Genomic DNA, 26,136 nt, shown 5'->3' on the forward strand with positions numbered 1-26,136 from the left:
GACAACAGAAATCAACACATTAGAAAAAGCATCAGTTAAGTTCTATGCAAGAATTTAATTTAAGTTCTGCCTTAATTTAATAAATTGATTTTAAATTCTCATGGGAACTTTGCCTTTGCTTTTTTACATTAGAGCAAGCAATACACCTCATTAGCAAAGCATACAATGGAAATTGCACACAGCTTGCTTAAAATGAAAAATAAAACAGGAAAACAAACACCGCAGCTAGTCAGCCAGCAGTTAGACCTCTCTCCTTGTAAACTCGATTCTTCAATTTGTCAACTGCAGCCCTTGGGGAGAAACAGCAAAGCTGATATAACTGAACAATTAGGCAGAACTGTTACATTTGGGTTGTGCAAAGATTTTTTTGAACTTTTTTTTTTTTTGTCAAATCATAGCTACAAGACAGCTATACGAGGGTTTTTTGTTTTTTTGTTTTCTGTAAGTTGAATCATTTTTGATCTTTAGCAGCTGACAGTACCATCTTCAACAAAGCTTTTGCCTTTCTTGTTCTAGTAGTTCTGCCCTTGCATTTAACCTTGGCTGTAAGCAGAGCTGCATGGCAGAATAGGTGGTATTACTTCCATAATTCCAGATAATTCTCTTAATTTATAAAAATCTGATATATGCTTTTGCTCACAGAACACTTGGAGCTATGACATATGAAATGTACACAAGCCAGTAAGATTCAGACACATATGAAGTCAAAGCCAGTCACACTCTTTCAAAATCAAATACTGTGTATGCTGGCTACATGTGAAAATGTTCACAGTAATTTATACCTGACCATTTAAGGGCTCATCCTGCTCCCAGTGGCATCTCCAGGAATCTTGCAGAGGACTTCAGTGGTGACAGGACTATGACAGGACACTTAAATACTAAATAACAAATATTACAGTTTATTTTATTCTTATTAAATTGACCACCTCTTTAAAAACACTTGAGATTCACTCAATGCAAATTATTTTTAAATTATTGGAGTTTTTTTTCTAAAGGAACATGTAACCCCTGGGATCATTATTTATGATGTTTATAACGACAGAGGTACTTTTGTTCAGGCTTATGGGATTATTGCTGGTCACCTTCCTGAGACTTGAAAGACCACAAAAGACAAGGACCATACCTATTCCTCTAAATTAGTGTATCACAAATTAATAATTTGGTCCTTTTCTAAATGGATCTCTCCCCACAATTACACTAAAACATAGTGATGGGTCACAAATTCCAGGGGGTCCAACTGGTCCTGGCATTCCTGGACTGCCATGACCTCCATCTTTACCAGGCTGCCCACGCTCTCCAGGACGTCCTTCTTTACTCATACCTGGTGGACCTTCAGGACCTTAATGATACACATGAAATAAACAAACATATTAGGGAGTATTTTTATTAAAATGAAAACAAGAGCAAGCATGGACTCAAAACCCCCTTGCTTTTTGGTGAAGCATGCAAAGAAAAACTCCCTTTCTGAAAAAGACACTTGTTACAAACTGTTTATACAAAAACATGATACCTTCTTAAGATATTTTTTTCCTAAAGAACACAAAAAACACTTCAAATGAAAATACCTTTTAAAAGGAAAAATAAAAATCCACTTTAGTGGAGCGTTATACTTTATCATATACTCTGGAACTACCATGGTATGATCAGAATCCTCCTATTTCTACTTGTTTCTCTGGCCTTGGATCAGGTCTTAATATTCCCTCCAAATGCTCACCTTTTCATTTTGAATAAACACACTGCTGTTAGGAAGCACATTTTCCTTCACTAAGCAACACTTGAAAGTCACATGATTATACCAGGGCTCAGTTTTTAGACAGTGACTGACTTCAAGATCCATTTATCAAGAAACAGCAGTTTCAGGTACCAATTCCTACAAGACTTGTCTTGTATTACATGAAATGTATTACATGAAAATTTAAAAGGCATGTAAGAGATAGGCAGTAGTTGTAAACATATAGAATCATTAAGATGTGTAAAAACTAAGAAAACTAAATTTTTCCAAATTAGATCAACATTTTTAAAAAAACATTTTCTCTTTTCTTTTTTCTTTTCTTTTCTTTTCTTTTTTTTCTTTTATTATTAGCTTGCACTACATCTGCATAGCTAAACCATCCCTCACCTGGAGGTCCTGGGGGACCTTGGATCCCAGGAACCCCAACTCCTTGATTGCCTTTTGCTCCATTTTTCCCTGGAAGTCCTGTGAATTAGCAAAGACATGTATATCTTTACAAACTAAGTATATTTTCATCGAATTAGTTAGGAATTCAGCATTTGATAATACATATTGAATAAAAAATATTATTGTTTAGAAGCAAATAATGAAATGTAAAATAAGTCTTTCCTTGTAAACTGCACAGTGTAACTGAGTTCGATCAGAGGGCTGGAGCACCTCTCCTGTGGACAGAGAGGACAGACTGAGAGAGTTGGGGCTATTCAGCCTGGAGAAGAGAAGGCTCCAAGGAGATCTTATTGTGGCCTTCCAGTATCTTAAGGGGGCCTACAAGAAAGCTGGTGAGGGACTTTTTAGGGTGTCAGGTAATGATAGGACTAGGGGGAATGAAAAAAAATAGAAATCGGTAGATTCCATTTGTATGTTAGGAAGAAATTCTTCACTATGAGGGTGATGAGATACAGGAACAGGTTGCGCCCAGGGCAGTGGTAGATGCCCCATCCCTGGAGGTTTTTAAGGCCAGGCTGGCAAAGTTTTTAAGTTGTATGAAGGAAGTATAAGTTATACATCATAGTCCCTGTAGAATACAGAATATATAGACAATATTCTCCATCAAAGTAATATTGAGAGAGTTATGTCTTACAGTACTGAAATGAATTCAGTTTCTTTATAGAAACAGATGACTATTGTTCCAAATGTTACAGAATAGTCAGAAAGAATTGTCAGCTCCAGAAGAAAACTGCACATTCTCCTACTGGAGATGAAATTATAAAAGTACTACAAATAGTCATTACATCCAAAATGAATTCTGATGTGTTATGTCACAAATAATAAGTCACAAAGAGTAAACATTTACCAATTACTTGCCTTCCTACCCTTGTCGCATTACGTGTTAGCTGTATTTCATACACCTTTCCTGATTATTTTGATGCTATAGCAAACACAGGCTCTGCTTGGATCAGTTGTCAAATTTGAGCCATCACTCAGCCTCCTGATCTAGTTCCAAACTTTATATGCATATTTTAAGTCTACAAATATTTCACAGAACTCAGTTCAAATGCTCAAAAAGATGAGTTACCTGAAAGCATAGACCATAGCTTGCTTAAAAAGAAACAAAAGTCTTTAAGTAAGAAAAGCATAGAGGAAAAAAAAAATCTTATGAGGTAAAAAGAACAAAAGGAGAAAACCTCTGGAAATCAGAGTATAATGGTTGTTAAATGTCAAAAATCAGCCTAGAGGGCAACTGACAGTAAATAGCCAGTGAGTAAGTTCTAGTATTTAAAACAGTAGAGACAAGTAAGTTTGGAAGAAAGAAACAAGAAACATGGAAATATATTGAAATTCATGTCTAAACATATTAAAAATAATCTAAATGCGGTTAAAAATATTTACATGACACTAAGATCTCTAAAAAAGATCAAACCACGGTTTGACTCTAACTGAACACTAGCTATTGTGTTGTGTTCATGCACCTTCCCTTCTGACACGTTCTTCACAAGCAGTGAAACATTCGCATCACACCATCTTTACAACCCTCACCCTGCACTAATCCCATTTAAAACTGGAAGCAGAAAACAAAGGGTATTAGCACCATCACACATACACACAGTACCTCTTGTCCCACGAGCCCCAGGGCGACCCGGGATGCCCGTCAGCCCTGGAATGCCATCATTTCCTGGTAAACCAGGAAACCCTCTTGGGCCTTCAGGACCCCTTGGACCTGGTGGTCCTGGAAGTCCTGGAGAAGCACTTTGGGACTGACAGTGGTTACAGTTTTGTAGCCTTCCACTCCGGAGGATGGCAGGCAACTGGGCTAGGAGAATCCAAACAAAAAAATTGCTTAAGAGTGTTGTCACAATAATATATAAAAATATTATCCCCTAGCCACTCATACCAAAAGAATTTCCCCTCCTTAGAGAATATAATACCTTTGGAAAACAAGACAGTAAAGTTTGGAACTCGTGGTGTGGAAACAAACCAAGAGATAAACCAAAAGTATCAATCTTGCTTTCAAGAAAGCATATCGGTAATTATCATGAAACTTCTTCAGCACTTCAAACAAGGAAAATAAAGAAGCTTTCCAACTTACTTCTCAATACATCAGAACACACCTGCCGAATAAACTCTTCTGAAAATTCTCGTGCCTGAATTAAACAGAGAACAGTTTACAAAACCCGTAAAGAATGCATTTGTTTGGGTTTTTAAGGTGTCCAAAACTGTTACTTTGAGGTCCTATACATACAGGTTTCCCATCTGATCCAGGTGGTCCTGGGGGTCCTCTGTCTCCCGGCTGACCTCTGAGACCAGGAGGTCCAAGCAAACCCTGGACACCAGTTTCTCCTTTTTGCCCATTGATGCCTCGAATACCTCGATCTCCTTTCTCACCTTTCTGGAGTGAAACCAACAGAAAGCCAATTGTGCCTTCACAGGCCAAGGTAGGTAGCACCAAGCAAACACATTCTCAGAAAATCTGCTTTGAGGATCTTCGTAAAATGAATTTAAGCTGAAAATTACCTTGATACCAATGAGACCTAGTTTACTAAAATGTACCAAAGTTTTCAGATGCTTTAGTAACTGTTTCAGATACAATTTACCATATATAATAAATTACCATTATATATATATTTTTAACTTTAAGGACCCATTTTACTTACTAATTAGTATAAAACAAATCAGTCTTCCTTATTAATACATGGAAGGAAAGGCTTTATTCACTTTTTCATGACAATTAGATAATTTGTTACAGTATATTAAAATCCTTAAAAGGCTGGGAAAATTAGAAGTGAAAATCACTTACTGTAATAATCAAGTATTTTTACTTTTATCCTGTGTCTGTAGCGCATAACACAGAAAAAAGTTTGATTTCAGTTAGGGGTTTTTTGTTGTTGGTTTTTTTATGGACTTTATTTATAGTCCATGTGATTGAAAACAACTGTAGTCCATTTGCTTCACTGGAAAAGGTTAACATAATACTGGAAAATATTTTGCTATATCTTCTTAGAAGCAATGATTCTTTTATGCATGGAATACCTTTTATGTATGGAATAACCTTCTGATATAGTTCATATGGAACTCTTTCACTGTGCTGGAGCCAACAGAAAATCAGGACAATGTAATTTGGTACGTGCCCAAGATTAAAGCTAGTATACTATGTTTGCTCTCTGATGAGATTTTTCTTTCCATTTCTGCACAGATTCTGCATAATTCACCCTTACCAACTATTTTAGATGGAATGATGGAAACAAGACAGCAAGATTACTATCTCTGATATTTGAGTAAAAAATGTATATTTAAGAAGCACCTGGGCATACAGCCTCCATAGACTTACACTGACTTTTAAATTACTGTATTTATATTACTTTGTATCATTCTATATAATCCTTATAAAAATTCTTCACATGAGAAAACTCAAATGATTTCTAGCTTGGTCTGTGCTACTAACAATGCCCAGAGTTCTCCACATGAATGATTAAAAGGTAGCAAGCTTTAAGTTCCATATTAGATTACTCAGCCACTACAATAAGGCAGGTAGCTGTCCCTCTTACAGAATCATAGAATCATAGAATCAAGAAGGCTGGAAGAGACCTCAAAGATCATCGAGTCCAACCTGTCACTCTAAACCTCATGACTATCTAAACCATGGCACCAAGTGCCACGTCCAATCCCCTCTTGAACACCTCCAGGGATGGTGACTCCACCACCTCCCTGGGCAGCACATTCCAATGGCCAACCACTCTCTCTGTGAAGAACTTTCTCCTCACCTCCAGCCTAAACCTCCCCTGGCGCAGCTTGAGACTGCGTCCCCTTGTTCTGGTGCTGGTTGCCTGGGAGAAGAGACCAACCCCCTCCTGGCTACAACCTCCCTTCAGGTACTTGTAGACAGCAATGAGGTCTCCCCTGAGCCTCCTCTTCTCCAGGCTAAACAGTCCAAGCTCCCTCAGCCTCTCCTCATAGGGCTTGTGCTCAAGGCCTCTCACCAGCCTCGTTGCCCTTCTCTGGACATGCTCCAGCAATTCAACATCTTTCCTAAACTGAGGGGCCCAGAACTGGACACAGTACTCAAGGTGTGGCCTAACCAGTGCTGTGTACAGGGGAAACAAACAAAACCCAAACAAACAAACCCAAACAATGAAAAATCAACAGAGAAATGAGACAAAATGTGACAGATGACAATCACATGTCAAACAGTCTGTCTTGAAAGGTGGTGCACCAGTGAGATGCCATGCGTGGACAGAAGAGCAGTCCCTACCCTATTCCTACTATACAAATTATACAACAATTCAGAACTGACTTTTTCCAAAGCTGTCATTTTACTTTTTTGATAATGTTACTTCAAATGTTGTAGTCATAGAGAACAGATATTCTTAGCTACACCATGCAGGTTTGTACTTGTTCAATTTTATTACATATTTATAAATGCTTTTTTTCATTTAACAGGGTCAGCAAGGCTCAGAGATAAACACATGGAGCAAATGTAGCTGCCTGTGACTGTACGAGAAACTGTTATGTACTGGGATATGAAAATCATGATGTTCTGGTAGCCAGAAATTGTTGGTTGTAATTTTAATTGCTTTTAAAGCTACGGATTATGTTTTCACAAAAGGCATCTGACTTGCAAGTTGATTTATTTGGACAAAATCTTAATGCTTTCTAGCCTCATTAACAACTAGTGAAGTATTAGGAAAATGGCATCTCTTGTAGAAAAACAGTACAGAAACACCAGAACAAAATGTTGGAAGCATCAGCACAACTGCTTGCAGAACCTGGCAAAAAAGCAATTGAAATTGCCAAGGGAACCCTTTCTGCAACGTCCTCTGGTCTTCTAATGCTAAGCCACAGTCTATGTGTGGCTGGCCTTGCATGTTGAACCTTGCTAAGGGCAAGCAAAATATACAAAAGTAAGTGCTATAGTTTTAAGTATTTCATAGAACCAAACAGCAGCATATAGGGTAATTTATATTTTTTTAATGCATAAAATTATTTAATTACCAGAACTGAGATTCCGGTGAATATGTTCAGTTGTTGATATGGAATAATGCTTTAAACAAAAGGGGTTGAACTAAAAATTCTCTAACTAAAGATGCAGGAGAACTTAACGGGACAATGTATAGCCTGATTTCACTGAATAGTGAAATAAATAAAAAACAACTAGTGAGGCAAATCTTTTAAATAACAATTTCTCAACAACATGCAACAAAAAGATTGAAAGGTCTGGTCACAAATATTAGCCAAACATTAAAAAAAAAAAAAAAAGAAAGAAAGGGAAAAAAAAGGAAAGAAAATATGAGAGCAGTTCAAGAAGGCTTTCCTTTTACGCCCCTCAAGTTTCAGGCTGAGTGGAATTCCTGTATAAACTTAGTAGTAGAGAGAAATGGTTCTGTCCGGCATTTTTTGAGTCAATATCTCAATAATACAATAATTGTCATTACAAAATACTTACCTCTCCTCGTTCTCCACTCAGTCCTTCTACTCCCTTTAGGAATTAATATGAAAAAAAAAATATTTAAGAAGCAAGCTGAGCCAAATTACTCGGAATAATTTTTTTCCCCTTTGTTTTCAATAATCAATCATAAATTCAATTCCTTATATTCTGTGATTGTGACATGTAAAAAAACCCAAACTCTATATAAGGATGAAAAATGTGTATCATATTGAATTAACATTTTAGCAAAACCTGTAATATTATATACCAAAAGAACATATTTGAAATATGTTTACTATAAACAAACAGATAAAATACAGACCTAGAGATAAAACCTTTTTGACTCTACAAAAGAAATAAAATGTTGTGCGCTAGCAAAAGGAAACTTCTCATTGTGTCTGTTTAATACTGTCTTACTAGACAGAAATAAAGTTCAGAGCCTTTGAAATATCAACTCAGTTTGTAAGCTGGATTTTGGGTGTTGTCAAATGGTTTTGGAGTAATTTATGCCAAATGGTTCAATGATGTTATTGACCATTAAGTTCCATGGCAAGATGACAGTTCAGTGCAGGCTTTTTATCTTTTCTAATATACTCTTATGGACAAAGGAATCTGTATTGTATCTTTGAGAAGTCCAGGAGGCTTGAAAAACCTTGGAAGGACCTAGCACTGTCTACCAGAAGCATTTGAATGACTGATTTTTTGGTTACTGACCAAACTAGATAAGCATGGGAAACAATTTTAGACCATGCCCGAATTATTTTTCAACATTCTTTAAAAAAAAAATAAAAGCAAGCAACAGTAATTCAGTTGCATCATTCCATCTGAAAAAAAAATCAATGTTTTCTTTCACTATCACTTTGTTTTACCTTAAGATTAAAAAAAGATAAATTATGTGAAATATTTGTCCATTATTTGAAAAAGGAAAAACTAGAAAGTTTGACTGGTAAAATGTTAGAGTAGGACATCATTACATTTGTTATACCCAGTTACCAGCCATTTAGTTTAAACTATTTATTTTCAAAAGTATCTGCTCAGCTTTACTATGGCTCTCCTGTCAAACTACACACCCCTGAGAGTGATAAAACTAGGCTAACATATGATCTAGATCTCCTGCCCATGCTCCACTGGAACTGAATCCTCCTGGCTAGACAGGCAGCTGTATCCATGTCGTAATTCTGGAAAAAACAACTGTGACTTCCTTCCAAGTCTAGTTTTAGATATGCACCTCTAACAAATACTTCTCTGTTTAGACACAACATAGATTATGTAGTTAACAAGTATTTATAAATACTAACAGTTCTTTTCTGTGGTATAACAAGATAGCCAACTATGACACAATTAGAATACACTGGCCCAGAATTAAAGAGAAACAACGGGATCTCACTGATTTGAAGCTGAAACAGGAAACATCTGTAATTTATGAGCACTGAAGATGTCAAGAATGAGTCCCAGTGTAGTCTAAGAGTAGCATGGTATATGCAAAATGCTAACAATGTAAGCGTCACTCACAAAACCCGCTTTGTAGTGTTATTCATAACTCTTTAATAAAAATTTTGCATAATTAGGATTTAATACAATAATCCAGAAGAAAATAATTCCAATCTGTTTCTCAAGCTATAATACCCCAGAAATGCAAAAACGTGCAGGTTGGGAGTGATCTCCATGGGTTCAACTACTTTTTCAGAACAGATCCAACTAATGCAGGCTTCTAAACATCCTGTCCAGACATGTTTTGCCACAGTCTCTGTGAGCAGCCTCCTCCAGTGTTCTACCACCCTCAAAACATAATGCTTTTCCATGTTCAACCTCACATCCATTTCCTATCATGCTTCTTCTACTGCACACTGCTGAGAAGTGTGGCTTCATCTTCTCTATATATATGTGGTATTTATGTTAAAAATACTAAGGTTACTTAAGAGGTAATTCATATAACTATGTAATCATGTTATATAGAAATATATTTAACCTGATGCAAAGAACTACCCACATTGAAGGAAGAGATCTTAAGAAAAAAATCTGTGTCATAGCTCCTTTGAACTAGGATCACTACTTTAACAGTACCTGTAAGCCTGGATTTCCTTGTCTTCCTTTTTCTCCTTTCAGTCCCTTAAGAAAAGAAGGGCATTGGGGAAAAAAAATAATCTATGAGACTTAATTGAACTATCAAAAATACCACAAAAGGTAAACTCTCAAGTCTCCTCCTAAACTAGGCCAAATCAATCTGAAAAGTTATTCTTTAAGAGTTCAGAGCAGACTCTGTGCACAAGGATACAATTTCTACTCTGAATACAGAGGAGCCATGTTAGGATCTGTGTGATACTCTTCTTGTAGGTATTTCCATGACTTTTAGATAACAAGAAGGAAAACTTCACTTATTATAATACAGTAGGCAAGCAGAAGCCAAGTGGCATTAGTCTGACCATGAGCATTTATTTGATCCCACAGTGCCTGAGGTGGCAGGGACAGAATCCATCCCAGAACAGTGCTTGGCTGTTTCCCAGGCCCTTGGGACAGCAGCACAACCCGCATCCCTGACCCTGCCGTTCGGACAGGATTACAGACTCTGCACCAAATGTTGATAGCTTGCGCAGCCTCAGAAACACAACTGGGTATACTGGGGAGTTTTCCTTGAAGAAGAGCTAGGGCTCACCCCTGCTCTTCATGCAAACCTGTGGAGCTTCACATTAAAAATACACTCCTGAATTAACATCTAAGACTTGTATATACAAGTGTGTTGACAGATTATTTCATTAGAAACAAAGCTGACATACCTGGATACCATTTTCACCTTGGTTTCCTTTGTCCCCCTGTAAAATATTAGAAGAAAAGTCCCTAATGTAGGATGATTCATCTCAAAGACATGCAGTCTGTGTTTTAACAGAGTAAATACCAGCAAAGCATCTAATAGCTTTTATTTATACTAAATGTAAACAAATCACTTTATCCCCATGAACACAAACACTGAGAAAAGTACCGAAAATTACAATAAGACGGAAACTATCACAGAAAGAAATATCAAAATGAAAAGTGGATACTCATATACCAAGTGAAAATTTAAAAATACAACATAATGAGGTGGCAAATCCAGCAGAATTTTATCCACTTGGTGTATGCAAGTGGAGAGAATGTAGTCAGGGAGGAAGAGTGTTTTTGATGGGTTAAATTTCATCTGAATACTAAGCAGTAAGTATGCTTGCCTTCACCATCAGAGAACAGTTTATCACTCATTTCTGTAACATGTACTGCAAACCCATTGAATGCAGAAGTTATACGTGACATACCAAGGAAAACAAATATATATTTTTTTATCTGAAAAAAACCCTCACAACTACTATACTTAATCAAAATTGTGTAAGGATTAAGTTCCACTTTTACACATTCCTTTTGACTTTCGTTGATGTTTATAGCAAATAAACATCAGTGGGATGATGAGCAATCAGGTGGTGCAAGCAGTACATCAAAAGGCAGGTATCCAGGTTTACCGAGTCGTCTGAACACCACCTAAGCAACACTGGAGAGAAACTATTCATGCCAACTAATGACAGAGGTATAAAATACATATTCCCAGAACATACCTATCTTCCTGCACTGACTGACTACGAAACTTAAAGTTAGGGAAGATGGTTCCTGACCTAATTCTATCCTCTCAAATCAATGTGAACATAGCAACTCAGGAAACAAAAGACAGATTGGGGGTGAGGAAGGGTGAAGGGGTGTAAAAAAACTCCATTTAATAAAGAAAATAATTAGGATGGAAGGTTTAAAATCTACTTTGCCAGTATTCAGTAACAGCCAAATGCGTGTGTGTTTGTGTTTTTTGAAAAAGAGAATGTTAATTGAATGCTAAACAGCAGTGAAAAGGAGATTTTGGCCATGGCAAATATTTTACTGATTGAAAATTCTAGAACATAAGAGGGTATTTATGCCAGCTGTATTTGGTTGTATTGTATGTAAAAGTGAAATATTTGGTTTGGTTTCAAGTTTTAAAATAAGTTACAGCTGAAAGGCTTCATTTGACTGTCAGAAACCCGAAGTGCCCTTTTTTTCCTGAACAACTCAAGAATTTGTCATACTTACAACTTGTAACTCCACTTAACCAGCAATATACATTTTGTCCTGTGTCTTCACACAAAATGAATAATGACTTTTGTAAAAGCCTCTTCAGTTGAAAATCATAATGGAAATTTCATTAACACTTATGTCATAGCATTTTATGTTAACAATTTCTCCACTTTGGCTATTCTATCCTCCCCATGGAGAATGGTTGTTTTTCTATAGAACAGGCCTTCCAAGATATGCCAACTGTTCTTTAATAATAATGATGTATTTAGAAAAAGGATTTCACTTGTAACAAAAGCACTTCCAATAAAAGATGCAATTAATGTAAAACTGGAAAAAAGACTTACCTTTACACCCTGGGTACCAGGAATGCCTGGGTAGCCTGGTTCACCTGGAGTACCTGGTATTCCTAGTTCTCCCTGAGTAATACAATAGCTCTGTATCAGTGGTGTGCTGTGTGTAAAAACATACAATGCATGCTTTCTCAAGGTCAGAGTATGCTCTGGCTGTGATATTTTGAAATTTTATAACTGAGGATGAGTTAAATGTCTCAACAATGTTGAAGGGATGTTGAATGCAGAGAAACCACACAAAGAGACTTCTCATTCTTATCCTCAGTTTTCCACTATCTATCTTTTAATGTGGTTTGTGTTGATTTTTCAATATTACACAAATAAAACTATCTGAAGGTTGCAGGTTTGAACTTCATGAACATTACATAAACAACACTGGCCTAAAATCTACTATAAAAATAGTAAGAATAAGCCAGCAAAAAGATTCTGATGCAATTTATGTTAAGTGCTCTGTTATCTTGAAGGAAATTGCCATGAAAATCTTGAGAAGTAAATCATGGAAAAGTAAATCAATTCCTTCTTCAAGTAGAAAATTTCAAGATTCGTATTTACCTTGGCTCCTGATAATCCTGGTTTTCCCTGTATTCCAGGTTCACCTTTATCACCCTATGTGACAATATAAGAAAGGTGGCTGATATATCAGTATGTTTTGTCACATGTGGTATAACATAGGCACTACTGGGAAACAGACTTAAAACCAGGCATGGGTGGTGACTGAAAGGATAAATTGTGTTCCCTTACAGGAAACCCTATGTTTCAACTTTCTCTCAGGAAAGATGAAATAATGATGACAAAATGTGATCTGTCAGCCACTGCTCCCTTCCCCACCTGCCAAACTTCTCTTACCCATTCCTACTATGTGTAAATGTACTAACTTCACATTTTCACCATCTTATTTAATTAAACACTGAGAATTCTCAGATCTTTCAAACATAAGTAAAAATTTTTACTTATGCTTTTGGTTTTATTACAGCCTATAGAATTGGGCATATCTTCAGCATAAGGATTTTCATTAAAATCTAAAAATTACTTATTACTTCATTATGCTCTTCTGTAAGAATAAGCTTATTAAGAATCATTCTACAAAAATAATCTTATATTCTGAATAAAAGATACTTTTGTATAAAAGTATTTTTCACAAATTAAAAGCAAGCTATTTAATCTTTAGTCATTTCATAGGTATTCCAGCTTCTTGATCACAGCTAACAATGACCACTTTAAAAATGTTACCTTCAGTATACAATTTTAAATAAATGCATATATACTTTTGCATATAAAACAATGTATGAGTAGAAACAGAGTTAAATGTAAACACAAGGTTAGGGAAAATGTTCCTGTATGTCTAAATACTCTATAGGACATACAACTCAGTGCTTACCTGCCAAAATTCATCTTGGTTTAATTTAAAAGGTTACACTAACAGATCTGGATTTATATTATCTATTGTAGTTCCTAAGAGCACGGGGTAAATTAATTGTTGCTGTAGCTGCACTGCAATCAATAAAGGAACATCTGAAATAAATCTGGCACCTCTGGTGGAAAAAGCAGCACATAACAGTATTTAACACGATTAAAATATAAATAAACGTAACACTGGCAGAAAGTTCTGATGTATACTGAGAATTATCCGACTCCCAGTATAGCAGAACATTTTCCAGGACTGCGAAGCTGAAACAAAGTCTCACAACCATCTCTTCAATTGTTCCAAGTCTCATGGGACATCTTTTACTGAGTTATATAAAGTTGAATTATCATATAAGGTAATATAGGGAAAATCAAACAGATATTCACCAATACTCAATATACTAAAACATTCCTAAAAATCCTGGTGCTTTGACATCTATAAAGCAATCATGTGTCAGTCACAAAAAAAAATTAATACTAACACTTACCTTGGGCCCAGGAGCTCCAGGTAGACCAAATGAGCCTTCTGGTCCCATCAAACCCTATTTATTTGTGAAAAAGACAGAGGTATTTCTGTACTAAGTTAGAGTAATGGTTTCAGTATATTGTATTCCTATTACTAGTAGTAACAGTATAATATTTCTGTAGTGAAATAAATAGGACAGGAAATACAACATCTTTCATCACATTGCTATACAGGCTTTTGCTCTGATACAGCGCAGTGGATTATTTAGGCCTTCCATGGCCTAAGGACTATGGTACAATGGAAAAAAATATGCAGGAATAAAGCACAGCACTGTCATTAAATTACCCCAAGAGAAAAAATTCTGCAACTCAAACCCTGTCTGTATGGTCTGATCTTTAACATAAGTTTAACATGTTGCTAGTTATAACTGAACATGACACCATGTTTCTTAATTTCTATTTAGGTTCCCCAAACCAGCAAAACTGTTAAGTGACATTTCATAGTTCTGCTTTCTGACTGTGTGCCCCTCATAGGTCTTGACTCTTTCCTGCAAACTTTGTGGAGATTTATTAGGCGCAGTTAAACTTTGGGGACACACTTCTGCCTCTTCAGATCTCCACGACTGATGTGTTCAATAGCTTCATATTATGACACTGCAGCATATGTACAAAGCCACTGCACTGCCAAAACAGTCTCTTGGACTCCCTTCATGGAAACGTGCTGATAAAGGCATGGTTAGTTGCATTTGTTCCATACCTAAAATAAGAGCTAATAGCGTTAGTACTTCAAATGGCTGGCTATTTTGATTTCTGTCTAAAGCTACTCTCAAGTATATATCTGAAAAAAAAATCTTTTTTAAAAGTCATGCTTTCCAGGAAGGAATTCCCATTTGTAGCATTTTCCACATCTGGTGTTGATAGATGTCTTCCTCAGCCCTTCATCTCACTTGTCTGACTCAAGAACAGCATGTATCAATAAAAACAATGTATTGCTATTGTTTTATTTGGACTGGCATATATACTCAGAAATATGGTCTGTTATAAGACTGTACTTAAGGCACAGCATAAAATAAAAGCATAATAATATGTAAAGTCTAACAATTAAATAAGACCTGGAAATATAACTTGTCAGAGATTGTTTTATCAATTATTATAACTGATAGTATTTTCAAAAACTATTGTTATTATACAATTTTTGCTTTCATATGACAAAAAGAACCCCCCTTCCATTTAGTAGTAAATGTTTAGAAACTATTCAGTTTCAAGACATTGTCTCAGACCTCCTACAAAAGTTATATATGATCAAAACCAAATGTATGTCTACAGTAATTTCTTGCACAGATTTCACCAAAAAATGTATTAATTTTCTTTGCTAAAAGTAGGATGGCTTTGTCTTTGCAAATTCAAAAGAAAACTCAGAATATTTCAAACAAGAGGTAATTTTTTGTAGCCAGAGTTTTCAGTACTTCATCAAATTTCCAGTATTTTACCTGTGCTTTACTGTTAACTGAGGCACAGATTAACTCAGGTTTCTTTCCTGCTGTGTTGTAAGAAAGTACTGGTCACCAAAACTTTCCATCATTAAGCAAAGCAACTCGCTCTCTAGGCCACAAGCACAGGACCATGAACACAAATAAATGGTATCAATCGCCAGACTAAAACCTGAGCAGCTGCTTCCAATTTTCCTCAGTGTCAGACTGTGACTGTGCAGTCAATTGTTCATAAAAATTCTTCTATTAAACTTCAATTTCTCTCAAATAATTAACAATATCATACACCAAATAATTTCCAACACTTTCCTGAACTTTAAAGAGTAGATTGTTTGCTCTGACTTAATAGAAAATCAGAGACCTGATCATAGGCGATCCAGTTAATCTACTGTAATCTATTACCAGGCAAATAAAGGTTTATGCCATTTCTTTTCTAGTTTTGTAATAGAAATTCCTCTCCACATGAAGTGAAGTTCCTGAGGTCTGCTTCTTCTCGTTAAGACTGTCTTAATTCACTTGCACATCAGGCCTTCTTCACTTTTTTTTTGCTTTTTATTTAGATAGCAAAATGAGGTTTTACTAATTTTCATTTCACTGTAAGTCTTAATTCAACTCAGCTGTTTTAAATAAAATTTCATGTAATATATTGATCTGCTTATTTCCAAAATACAGCTCTCTTCACTGTGTGACCTCTTCTGCATTCCTTGAAGGCTATCTTCCTTTTTAAAAAAAACACAGTGAAAGTATTATTTTCTTCTCCTCAGATTCCTGTTCTGTGCTCATTACTAGCACATTAATCAGTAGAGGAAAGCAAGCCTAAGTTTAGAGAAGGATAGTGGGAAGCAATGAGAAGTGTAACTGGGGGATTTCTGTCTCATTGCCTCCCCACTGTAGCCCTTTGTTTCAAGTTATGTGATGTGCAGAGAACCTACCATATACCGCAGTTTATGCTCACACAAGTCCTTGGATTACAAAAGTGGTGCTAAACGTTCATCATAAGTGTCCCTCATTCATTCCATCTTACCAAAGTGGAATTACTATTAGTGCAGAATAGTTTTAGTGGTTTTTTTCAAATGTGATATGTGTATATATTCATGTTGACCTGCAAGCACACACTAGAGAAGGCAAATCAGACAATATATTTAGTATAACTAAAGGCCAGACATCCATCTGCAGGAAAGGCAGAAATAAACCCCAGTTGTCCCAGCTTCCTTTCTTGCACTTTTATTACTAGGCCACACTTAAACTATTGCATTAAAAAAAATACAGGAAGACAACTACATGAAATTAGTACAATGCAATATAGAAAATGCTTGAGAACATCATCTGAAAACTATAGCATGTGAAATTAAAAGAGAAGATCATATCCTGAATAAAAATAAAGTACAATTCAAGGACATAAAAAGAAGATTACTCCCCCATTTTCATAGCTGACTCTATGTGGCAGATAAATTAATAAATTACTGATGTTGGCAATGTAATAGGGATAGCTATTACTGAAGAAGAACATGTTACTGAAGACTTTTCCCAAGGTATTAATAGACCATCCACAACCTTTCCATCTGTTTCTTTCTGGAACAAACCTTTTCAGTGTGACTAATACAAGGAAAATCCACCATGTTTTCTGGTCAAAATTCCCTAACGTCTTGTAACCTATTCAAATATTCCAAGCTTCAATTTTCTGCTTATTTTACCAGGTGACAAAAGACACATTAAATGAGTTGATGGGAAACAAGTAAATTAATTTCAAGTGTATCAAGAACCAGATGTTATTTATCTAAATAAAACTTGACAAAACCATGGTAGGTGAGTTAACCTGAATAAATACGTATGCTTTGGAATCCCACAGGGCTTTTTTATAGCTGGCATTTTGTTCAACTTTGCTCAGAAAAAAATGGAGAAAAAAATTTTCCAGCATTAGCAATAAAAATTATTAGAGGCACATGTGGGAAACCAACTGTGCATATGTTAAGTAGGAATAGGCATGTTGACCACACCACACAGCTTGATACTGTCAGCAAACTTGCTGAGAGTGCCTCAGTCCCACTGTCCATGTCACCAAGAAAGATGTTAAACAGCACTGGCCCCAATAGTAACTCCCGACAAACACCATTCATCACTGGTCTTCACTTAGACATCTAGCCATTGACTATAACTCAGAATGCAACCATCCAGCCAATTCCTTATCCATTGAGTGGTCCCTCTATCAAATCTATGTCTCTCCAATTTAGAGATAAGGATGTTGTGCAGGACACTGTCAAATGCTGCGTACAAGTCCCAGTAGATGAGGACAGTTTCTTTTCCGTAAGCCCCAAAAAACATTGATATTGGGTCTGCCCTTATGGCAACATTACCTAGGATTCCAGTTAATTTTTGAGATGTTTAGCAAGAAAGACATCAGATCAAAACATCTGCAGTGAGATCCTTGGCATCCTCTTTCTTCAAGGTTCCTATCATCCATCAAAACAAGACACGAGCTATCACAACCATTTGTGTTGTGTACTTGAGTACTTTCAAAATTAATTCAAAGTTAATTCATTCAGAGAGTAAACAGATGAATATGTTTGTTATATTTGCTTATCAAATATGCAGTCAGGAAACCATAAATTTTAAAAGAAAAGTGGGTGCATAATATTTTGGGGTCTAATCTAAGAGATTAGACTTGGTCTGATCATATCTGCCAATCTGGAAACGCTACCTTGCTACCATATTTGCCACTGCTTGTTTCTTTATTACAAGTAGCAAATGAAAGCATTAGAATTATTTCTTCATAAGAACAGCATTTTGCAAACTTACAGTATCCCCTGGTACCCCTTTTGCTCCCGGTTGACCTGGTGGTCCAACTTCACCCTATATTTTTTACATAAAAAGAATTCTGTGATTCATATATTAACAAATCTATAGCTATTAAAAATCTTGTTAAATATTCTTTAATTATGCAGATTTATTCAATTAGGATTATTTTGCAAAGTATTATAAAGCTAACTTTGGTAATTTTAAATTATATATTCTTTCCAGGATGGTTGACATAAAATCTAACTAGAGATTTTCAAACATGCTAGAAAGAATTTGGAGCATACTTCCACCCATTTTGCAGCATAACCTGATGTTCTAAATCATCCTCACCGTAAAAACTCTCCTCTAGCACAGGCTGAACACTTACTTTGGAATAGGTATAGAGATGCACAGTGTTCTGAACTATTAACAATACCTTTTGTCCTTTTGCTCCTTGATTTCCAGGGATTCCAGGAATTCCCTGAGAGGGAAAAAGGAACCTTTTAAATATATGGAATAGTTTCTCCAGAAAATAATATATAACCCACTGCTTTATGTCCTCATAAATCCACCATTTGTCATTTGATTAGGGTTCAAAATATGGACAGGAAATAGACAAATTTTTAAATGTATAAGAGAAAAGAGCTTCATCTGAAAACATGCAAACTATTTCATCTGGGGACAGAGTGAAACACTAACATTCAGTCAGCCCACAGTGCTTTCCTGCCAGGAATCCATGCCTGCTGCTGAGCAGGTTCACATGCTCCTTGTTGCCCACTGAGGGCTACAACACTTTACTTGAAAACTCTGACTATGGGAAAGAAATCACTTTTCATTAGCTGTAAGATTTCCCACATAAGACAGAGCAAAATTCCTGGTCAACAGTACCATGACTATTACAAATTCTACTTTTTTATCTAAGATAGTGACTGCAAGAGAACACAAGAGATAGCTATAATTATATTTGGTATATTCTAGATTCCACCTCCATAAACACTTGAAGATCTCTGTCATTTCTTTAGCATCACTGCTCACAAAGTTCTGCAGTATATCTCACAGTTTTCTTTCAGTGAACATTTAACTGAACATACTTGAGCTTTAAAACCAAACTCCACATATACCCAAACCTGTAACTTAGATTCAGTTAATCTATTTCTTTCCCTCAAATAAAACTACTCAAATTTATCAGACAGTGTTCTTACTGTGTACCATCATTAACCTTCACTTGTACATCATTAATCTGTACTTGTATCACCATTAATCTGCAGTAAGAATTTGTCTTACAGACTTTAAATTTTAACATAATATTGAAATTAATTATGGTGCAGTGAAAACAAGAGGACCATTCTAGACGGCACCAAAACAAATGCATTCCATGCGAAAAACAACATGAATGTAACAACCAGGAATAACTTTATAGTTTCCATATGGATTACATCTGTGCAACTGGTTTGGAAAAGATGGTTCCATTGTTTTTCAGTTTACACCCAGCTTCTAGTTAACAATGACCCCATCAAGCAGAAAAAATTCAATAGACATGAGTTAATAACTACATCCTGAGCATTTCACAGGTCATCAGCATTCCAACATACCTAGCCTTAGCAGAAGAGATCAAAGAATATAATAAAAAGATCTGGAAATCAATACTTCATTCTGAGACTTCTACTTAGAAGCCTAACTTTTCATGCTAACTTTTTTTGTGAAAAACATTTTTTGCACAAATAAGGAGACAAGAAATAGGGTATAATTATCACCACATTTAGAAATTTCCAAACCTGTCAATGGGTTCTTAGTATAATTATTTAACAGTTAATTCTTCTAGCTGTAAAATACAAAACTAAATTATAAATATCTGTAATATGAAACAGAATTTCATATATGCTAAAAAAAAAATCCTCCCACAATATTTTCTTACTGAAAGGATGTAGCAAAGCTTCCCCTGGTTACATTTCTACTCTACAGGCCTGAGAGAAGATGGTTTCACATACTTACCCAACACTGCAAATGATTTACCATTGTACAAGCACCTAAAATACAATGTCCCACTGAGCTGTGTTGAACTTTCTTAGCTAAAAGAAATTGCTGATACAGGACATTTAATTTCACCTTTATATCAGTGGCAAAGAAGGATAAAATGCAATGAGCAATCATAAAACTAAGCAATATTTCCTTTTCTTCTGATTGACTGCACTACTGAATTACATGGAACTTAGGCTCTTATTTCAGTAGGAGCTTGTCCAGACACTTAAAATACTGTTATGGCTCACTGACATTCACTCAGCTGAGAATGAATCTATCACTTATGCTAATGTGAGTGATTCCCAGAGTACATGAGAGAGAGAATTTCAGTTACTCTCCACACATCAATTGGCACAGAAGAAGTGTCTAACCTGGTGCTAAGAATGAGATTTTTGCATGAGTGTTGTTTTTCTGCATAGCTTCCACAGATGAGTAATTACAAAGACTAAATTCTGTAGGAGCAACTCCAGCATGCCTAAAAAATTAAATTTGGCTTCTTTCTCACTACCTGTTCCAAATCTATGCTTCCTTTTACATGGATAACCTCTGGTTATGCCTCTTAAAATTATTTGCACTGTCCCAGCAGACAAGGTCAAAAAGTAGTTTAGATATCCTGCATTTCTTCCCTAACTTTTAGGTCAAAAGCCAAACCAAGGTCTGAAAATGTGTCTTGCCCCTAAAAAGGTATTTCACAGTACAAATCCTCAAAATATAAGCTTTTCTTTCCCTTTTTTTTTTTCTTACACCTTGAGCAGTAAAGCACTTTTAATAGGATGTTTAATAGGCTGACATAAGACTAACTAAACTATCAAAGAAAACTTCCTCGAATTATCAGAGAATGTATTCTTACTTTAAAGCATAAGGTGAAGCAACTACTTACACTCTATTCATAAGATAAATTGCAAGTTTTGTGAGGAGAATATCGCAACTAAACTTACCACAAATGCCTGTGTTTAATCAAAATTTAATACAAAACAGATTCATCATGCACTTTTTTTGCCACTAAGGGAAACACAATGTTTGGAACTACTACAGATGGGAAAACTGCCACCCACTGGGATTAACAGAATCAATGCTATGGAATAATTCATGATTCACTGGCCTTCAAAATAAAAAATGTCTTTTGAAATCCTGTCAAGGAAGATTTTGTTCATATGAAGAAAAAGAGGTTGTAATTCTTTTGTCTTTCCATAAAACTTATTTTATATAGTTTCTATTTATCATACATGTAATAGCTATGTAATATCTATAAAGCATAGCATAACATTTCCATCTATTTCTGTCCTTACATGAGTTGGACCACCTCACCCTTCTGAATCAGTTAATTTATTCCCCTTCTTCTTTTACATCTAATTTCTTGTAAGGGTTATTCCATCTTTCTTCCTATTTCAAAATGAAGTTCATTGAGCTACCACTGCCTCAGTGCTTCCAGCATCATCAGTCTGACTTTCACAATTACCTTCATTTCATTCAACTGCCTTCCTCCTTTCTCTGAAATGTTCCCTTAAATGGGAAGTCTTCCCTTACCCTTTAAAAGCCTGTAACATTATTTGAGCCTTAATCAGCAAGTACTATAATGACATAAAATTTAAAGTCAGCAAGTAAACCTAATTTCTTGGTTTAAAATCATGTCTACTCTAAAGATTCTAAACTGCAATTTTATCACACACTGATGAGACTGTGCCTGAAAACCAAAGTGATCATGTATCAGTCTGGCAGCTAACCAAGTTTTTGTATTTATTGAGACACTGCTGGCTTTACCCTTTATTGCTTTGTCTGTTTAATAAATTCTCTTCTATCCTGCTTGTTTGTATATGCTTCTTTCACTGCTTGTTTGTATATGCTTGATGTGATAGGTTTATAAGCTCAGATGGTAAAAGCTTCTGACAAAGTCTTCACATTGGATAAGAATCACAAGAGACATAAAAGTGTAAACTAGGATATCCAAAGGTAAAAAGGAGTTACAGGCATGCTTTTCTTGCAATGCTTAGCCATGGGTCTTACATCTTCATCACAGAATGAAGCTCATCTGGGTATGCAATTAAATCCCCTGACAGTCTTCCTCAGTTGCAGCCCCCCACCTTGGGCTTCAGAACACACAAAAGCATGAACGTGTTTCTGTTGTGCTAATGAGCTTCAACAATGAAACTTACACGATTCTGTATAAACATTCTATTTTATCCCAGTTAGTAATTAATTAAATCTTCCATTCTCTGATAATACCTGGCAGATACAATGGATTTAACTGTAAAAGGAACATGGTTTCACAATCCATGGAAGATCTTTCTTGTAGCTTTCATTAATCATGAAGTGTTTATTTCTGGTTTGGATTATATTAAAGAGCCAGATTTTCTTCCATGCTGCCCCATGCTGCCTGAGACGTTATATACAACAGATCAATAATGTGTAAACATTTTTACTTAAGCCACAATCTACATTTGTTAAAATATTTCTCCCATTTTTCCTAGCTAGATTAATTGATAATTTTAATTTCCCTCATGCTTAACTTCATGCTTGCAAATGACAGAAGAAACCATGCATAAAAACTTTTTCCAGAACAAGACAAAACCTATTTTACTCCTAAGATGAATATTTACTAGCCTATTTTATTCTTTATTTTCTTATGCCGTCTTTAATATTCCCCATTTCTTCAGTGCCTGGAAAACCTTCAATCTTCACTACTAACTGATATAGCCCTAGTATGGAAAGTAAGAGCTTCTAGACTACAGGTAGTATATCCATTATCATAAAATTGTCTCTCTGGAATATTTCCAAAAGCTTCTCTGTTATAAGCAAACTGTTTTGCAATCACTTCCCCAAGAAGATGGAGAGAACTTCAGCATAATTATCTTATTTTTATTTTATTTTATTTTATTAGGTTAGGCATACAAAACTCCAGTCTTTCAACACACTGCATGAAATAGGCTTGCTGAATGCAGTACATCTGGACTTACTTTGTACTGTGTCAAACAGTTGCTAAATGCTATCTAGGACAAAGTACTATGGATCCATTTTTTAAACTATTCACTCTTGTTTCAACAGCAAGACAAAAATATATTAAATAACATATATTTTTCTCTATTAAAATTATTGTGATTTTTAAAGTTTTGAAAAAAGCACTTCCTGTTTAAACAGTGAGATCTTCTTAAAAAAAAAATTAGTAAATTGTAAGGAAAGCACAGACCTTTTACTTCAGAGGCTATTATTTCAGAGGGAGGGAAAAATCTACCAGTGTCTCTCCTACTGTTGTTGAATATTAGTAAATATTATGGTTTGTTTTATGGCTTCAGCTAACATCTGCTTTCATTATTTTTTTCTCTTTTTTATGAGGGTGGTATGTGAGATTATCTTGCTGTGACTCCACCTTGTATAAATTATATTAATTTTTAAAAACTAATCCATTGAGTAAGATTTAGAAATTTTTGTTAGAAGTGGTCACAGTCTAGGCTTTTGACCATTTACACAACCAAAATTTATACTGTATCCATAACTGTCATTCATAACTCAGGCAGTGAAAAAAGCCTCACAAAAAACTCTCAGCAAGGCACTGAGAAACTGCAGAGTTTCAACCCTAAAAAGCACACAGATTTTTTTTAAGAAGGTGCCAATTTTGACTCTACTGTTTCTTCAACAGGGCAACTGTTAATAGGGGTCACCTGAAGAATCAGGTTCAAAACAGACAAAAGTCATGACTACCATTAAAAAGATGTGGTTTTTTTCTAGTGTGTATGAGTTCTCTGAAATATGTTTCAACCAAATAGCTCTTTCCAGTCTGAAAAATTTGCGGTACCGATTCTGGAAAAACATTAAAGGACAATAAATAAATCATAGCAATAGAACAAGATTCATGAAAAGGTATCTATCTACCCAGATGTTCCCATGATTCTTTTAAACACCTGAAAAATACAATGATTTATGTATTAACGATCCCTACTTGAAAATGCATACTTGATGACACATGAGAATTACTGGAGGTGTAAGGAAAAAGTACAAGTCAAGCCATAATTTCGACAAAATACAACAGTCAAGATCCTTTTAGAAAGACTGCAGCAAATGCTTGATAATCCTAATAGAATGGAAGACACAAACCAAATTTGGATAATGGATAAAACTTTCTACTGAGGCAAGTAGCATAACCTACTGAAAAAAAAAGTACTGAAGCTGCATCTGCTACTACTGAGTAATTGGAACTAATGACAAAGAAAAATGGGCTAAATACAAAGAAATATTCCCACAGACCAGCACAGCAGCTTTAAATTAAATGCAAGAAAGGAAAAAGCATTACCAAGATCTTTGCAGTTACAAGACCAGAGTTTGCAAACACTTTTTTGTTTTTTTGGCAGATCTCTTTTAAAAAATAAAACACACGTACGTTAAATGTGGAACACAGTGACGCCTGTTGCATTGCCAACAACAGAGACCTTGGAAAACTGTAATTTGAGAGCTGGAAATGCTAATAGAAAATTAAAACTGTGTGTATCCTGCCACAGGCTGAAACTGGTGTCACTATTTCCTGTAAATACCCTGCAAAATAATATTGAGTATCAGACTTCTCAGATCTGTGTGAATCCAAAGGCAGCCAGACAAACCCAAGCCCCCAGCCCTGCAAGTGACACAGTGATGCTCTCCGTCTGCCAGCCCTATAGTCTGTGCAAGCCAAAATCCAATCTAAAAAGTTTACTCTGACTTCTAACAGCTGACAAACTGACCCACTTACACGTCCACACATTGATATTCAAGCAGTTACATGCCTTCAAAATATTTTAAAACTTCTCCACTAATTAAATCATGAAGAAAAGCTTACACACAATTTGAGCACCTTGCACACATAACAGAGGGCATGCTGAGAACAGCAAAGCTTCCTCCAAGGGCGCTGACTGGTGCTCTGCTCTTTGTACCCCAAATGCCTGGCAATTTGACGCTGCAAGCATTGCCGTTCTGTTCACACAGGTCACACAGTTTTCAGCCATCTACCTCTCCTGAAGTAAGGAAGAAGCCTTAAAAACCTTAAAAGGTTAAATTAGAAGTGAGCAGGTTTAATAAATCATGCACTTTTTCCATATGGTACATACTGTGAAATTGGTCACAGGATGTAGCAAATGAAAACAGCAAAACTGTGTTCCAAAAAGGACTGTAAAATTACTAGAAAATTGGTCCATTGCTGGCTATTAAGTGGGATGGATCAGCATGCATTTTTGGCGAAGGAAGTCCCAAAAGCTCTGACAGGGAGGATATGTCAGTAAGCACAGGCAAAAAAAAAAAAAATTCTATATGCTCCTATCCATTGTCAAAGTCCTGTGACATTTCCTTTAGTCCAAGTCTGGCAGTCCTTATCTGTTTAAGAAATAGCTAAGAAAAGTTGGTGTAGAGACTAGAATCAAATCTTTCCAGAGCACAAAGAAGGAAAACCACACCTTGACTCAACACAGAAATCACTATGCCTGTATTTAATTACTAAAACCAATTACTACAACAAAAATTAATTTGCACAGTAAGAGTCAAAGGTCGTTTCTTTAATACCTTAATATGTCCATAGTACACTTCTTTATTCTGGATCTTAGTGGATCTAATACCCTTGAACAATTTGCATGACTGAGTATACTGCACAAAATTGCTCATGAAGGACACATGGAAAAAAGCACAAGAAAGCAGTTAGTCTGCCAGCCCACCTACCATGTGAACACAAAAATTAAAAAAGAGCCATGCTTCAAATGTGCTTCTTTTACTCTTTCATATTTCCTGAAAGGGTTTAATCCAACTAACTTCACCTAATCTAAAAATCTGCAGTATCTAATCCAATTAAAAAGGAGGCAACTTCAGAAGAAAACTACCCCTCCTACTTGAGACAAGCATTTCACAATAGGAAACATACGAGTTTCCTATCAGAGCAGAATCGTAAGACAAAGACTAAATATGTCCACTTGACTATGTGAGGTGAAATTAAAAGCATTCCAGATTATTGTCAGAGTATAGACT

At 35.7% G+C, this 26,136-nt stretch overlaps 1 protein-coding gene across 2 annotated transcripts in view; it reads right to left on the minus strand.

Annotated features, from left to right (window-relative positions):
- Window positions 1–1,133: 1,133 nt before the first annotated feature.
- The window catches only part of COL21A1 (collagen type XXI alpha 1 chain), a 66,929-nt gene continuing 41,926 nt past the window's right edge, over window positions 1,134–26,136 (minus strand). For both annotated transcript variants that reach the window (XM_054383573.1, XM_054383574.1), the window contains 13 exons: window positions 18,578–18,622; window positions 18,163–18,216; window positions 13,900–13,953; window positions 12,560–12,613; window positions 12,002–12,073; window positions 10,367–10,402; window positions 9,657–9,701; window positions 7,611–7,643; window positions 4,413–4,559; window positions 4,260–4,314; window positions 3,783–3,983; window positions 2,120–2,197; window positions 1,134–1,339 (listed from right to left, as the gene is read on the minus strand). In XM_054383573.1, coding sequence (XP_054239548.1) covers window positions 1,152–1,339; window positions 2,120–2,197; window positions 3,783–3,983; window positions 4,260–4,314; window positions 4,413–4,559; window positions 7,611–7,643; window positions 9,657–9,701; window positions 10,367–10,402; window positions 12,002–12,073; window positions 12,560–12,613; window positions 13,900–13,953; window positions 18,163–18,216; window positions 18,578–18,622 — 1,062 coding nt within the window. In that variant the 3' untranslated portion in view covers window positions 1,134–1,151. The remainder of the gene's footprint in view (window positions 1,340–2,119; window positions 2,198–3,782; window positions 3,984–4,259; window positions 4,315–4,412; window positions 4,560–7,610; window positions 7,644–9,656; window positions 9,702–10,366; window positions 10,403–12,001; window positions 12,074–12,559; window positions 12,614–13,899; window positions 13,954–18,162; window positions 18,217–18,577; window positions 18,623–26,136) is intronic.

Source organism: Indicator indicator, chromosome 9 (genome assembly GCF_027791375.1).
Source record: "Indicator indicator isolate 239-I01 chromosome 9, UM_Iind_1.1, whole genome shotgun sequence".
Taxonomy (NCBI): domain Eukaryota; kingdom Metazoa; phylum Chordata; class Aves; order Piciformes; family Indicatoridae; genus Indicator; species Indicator indicator.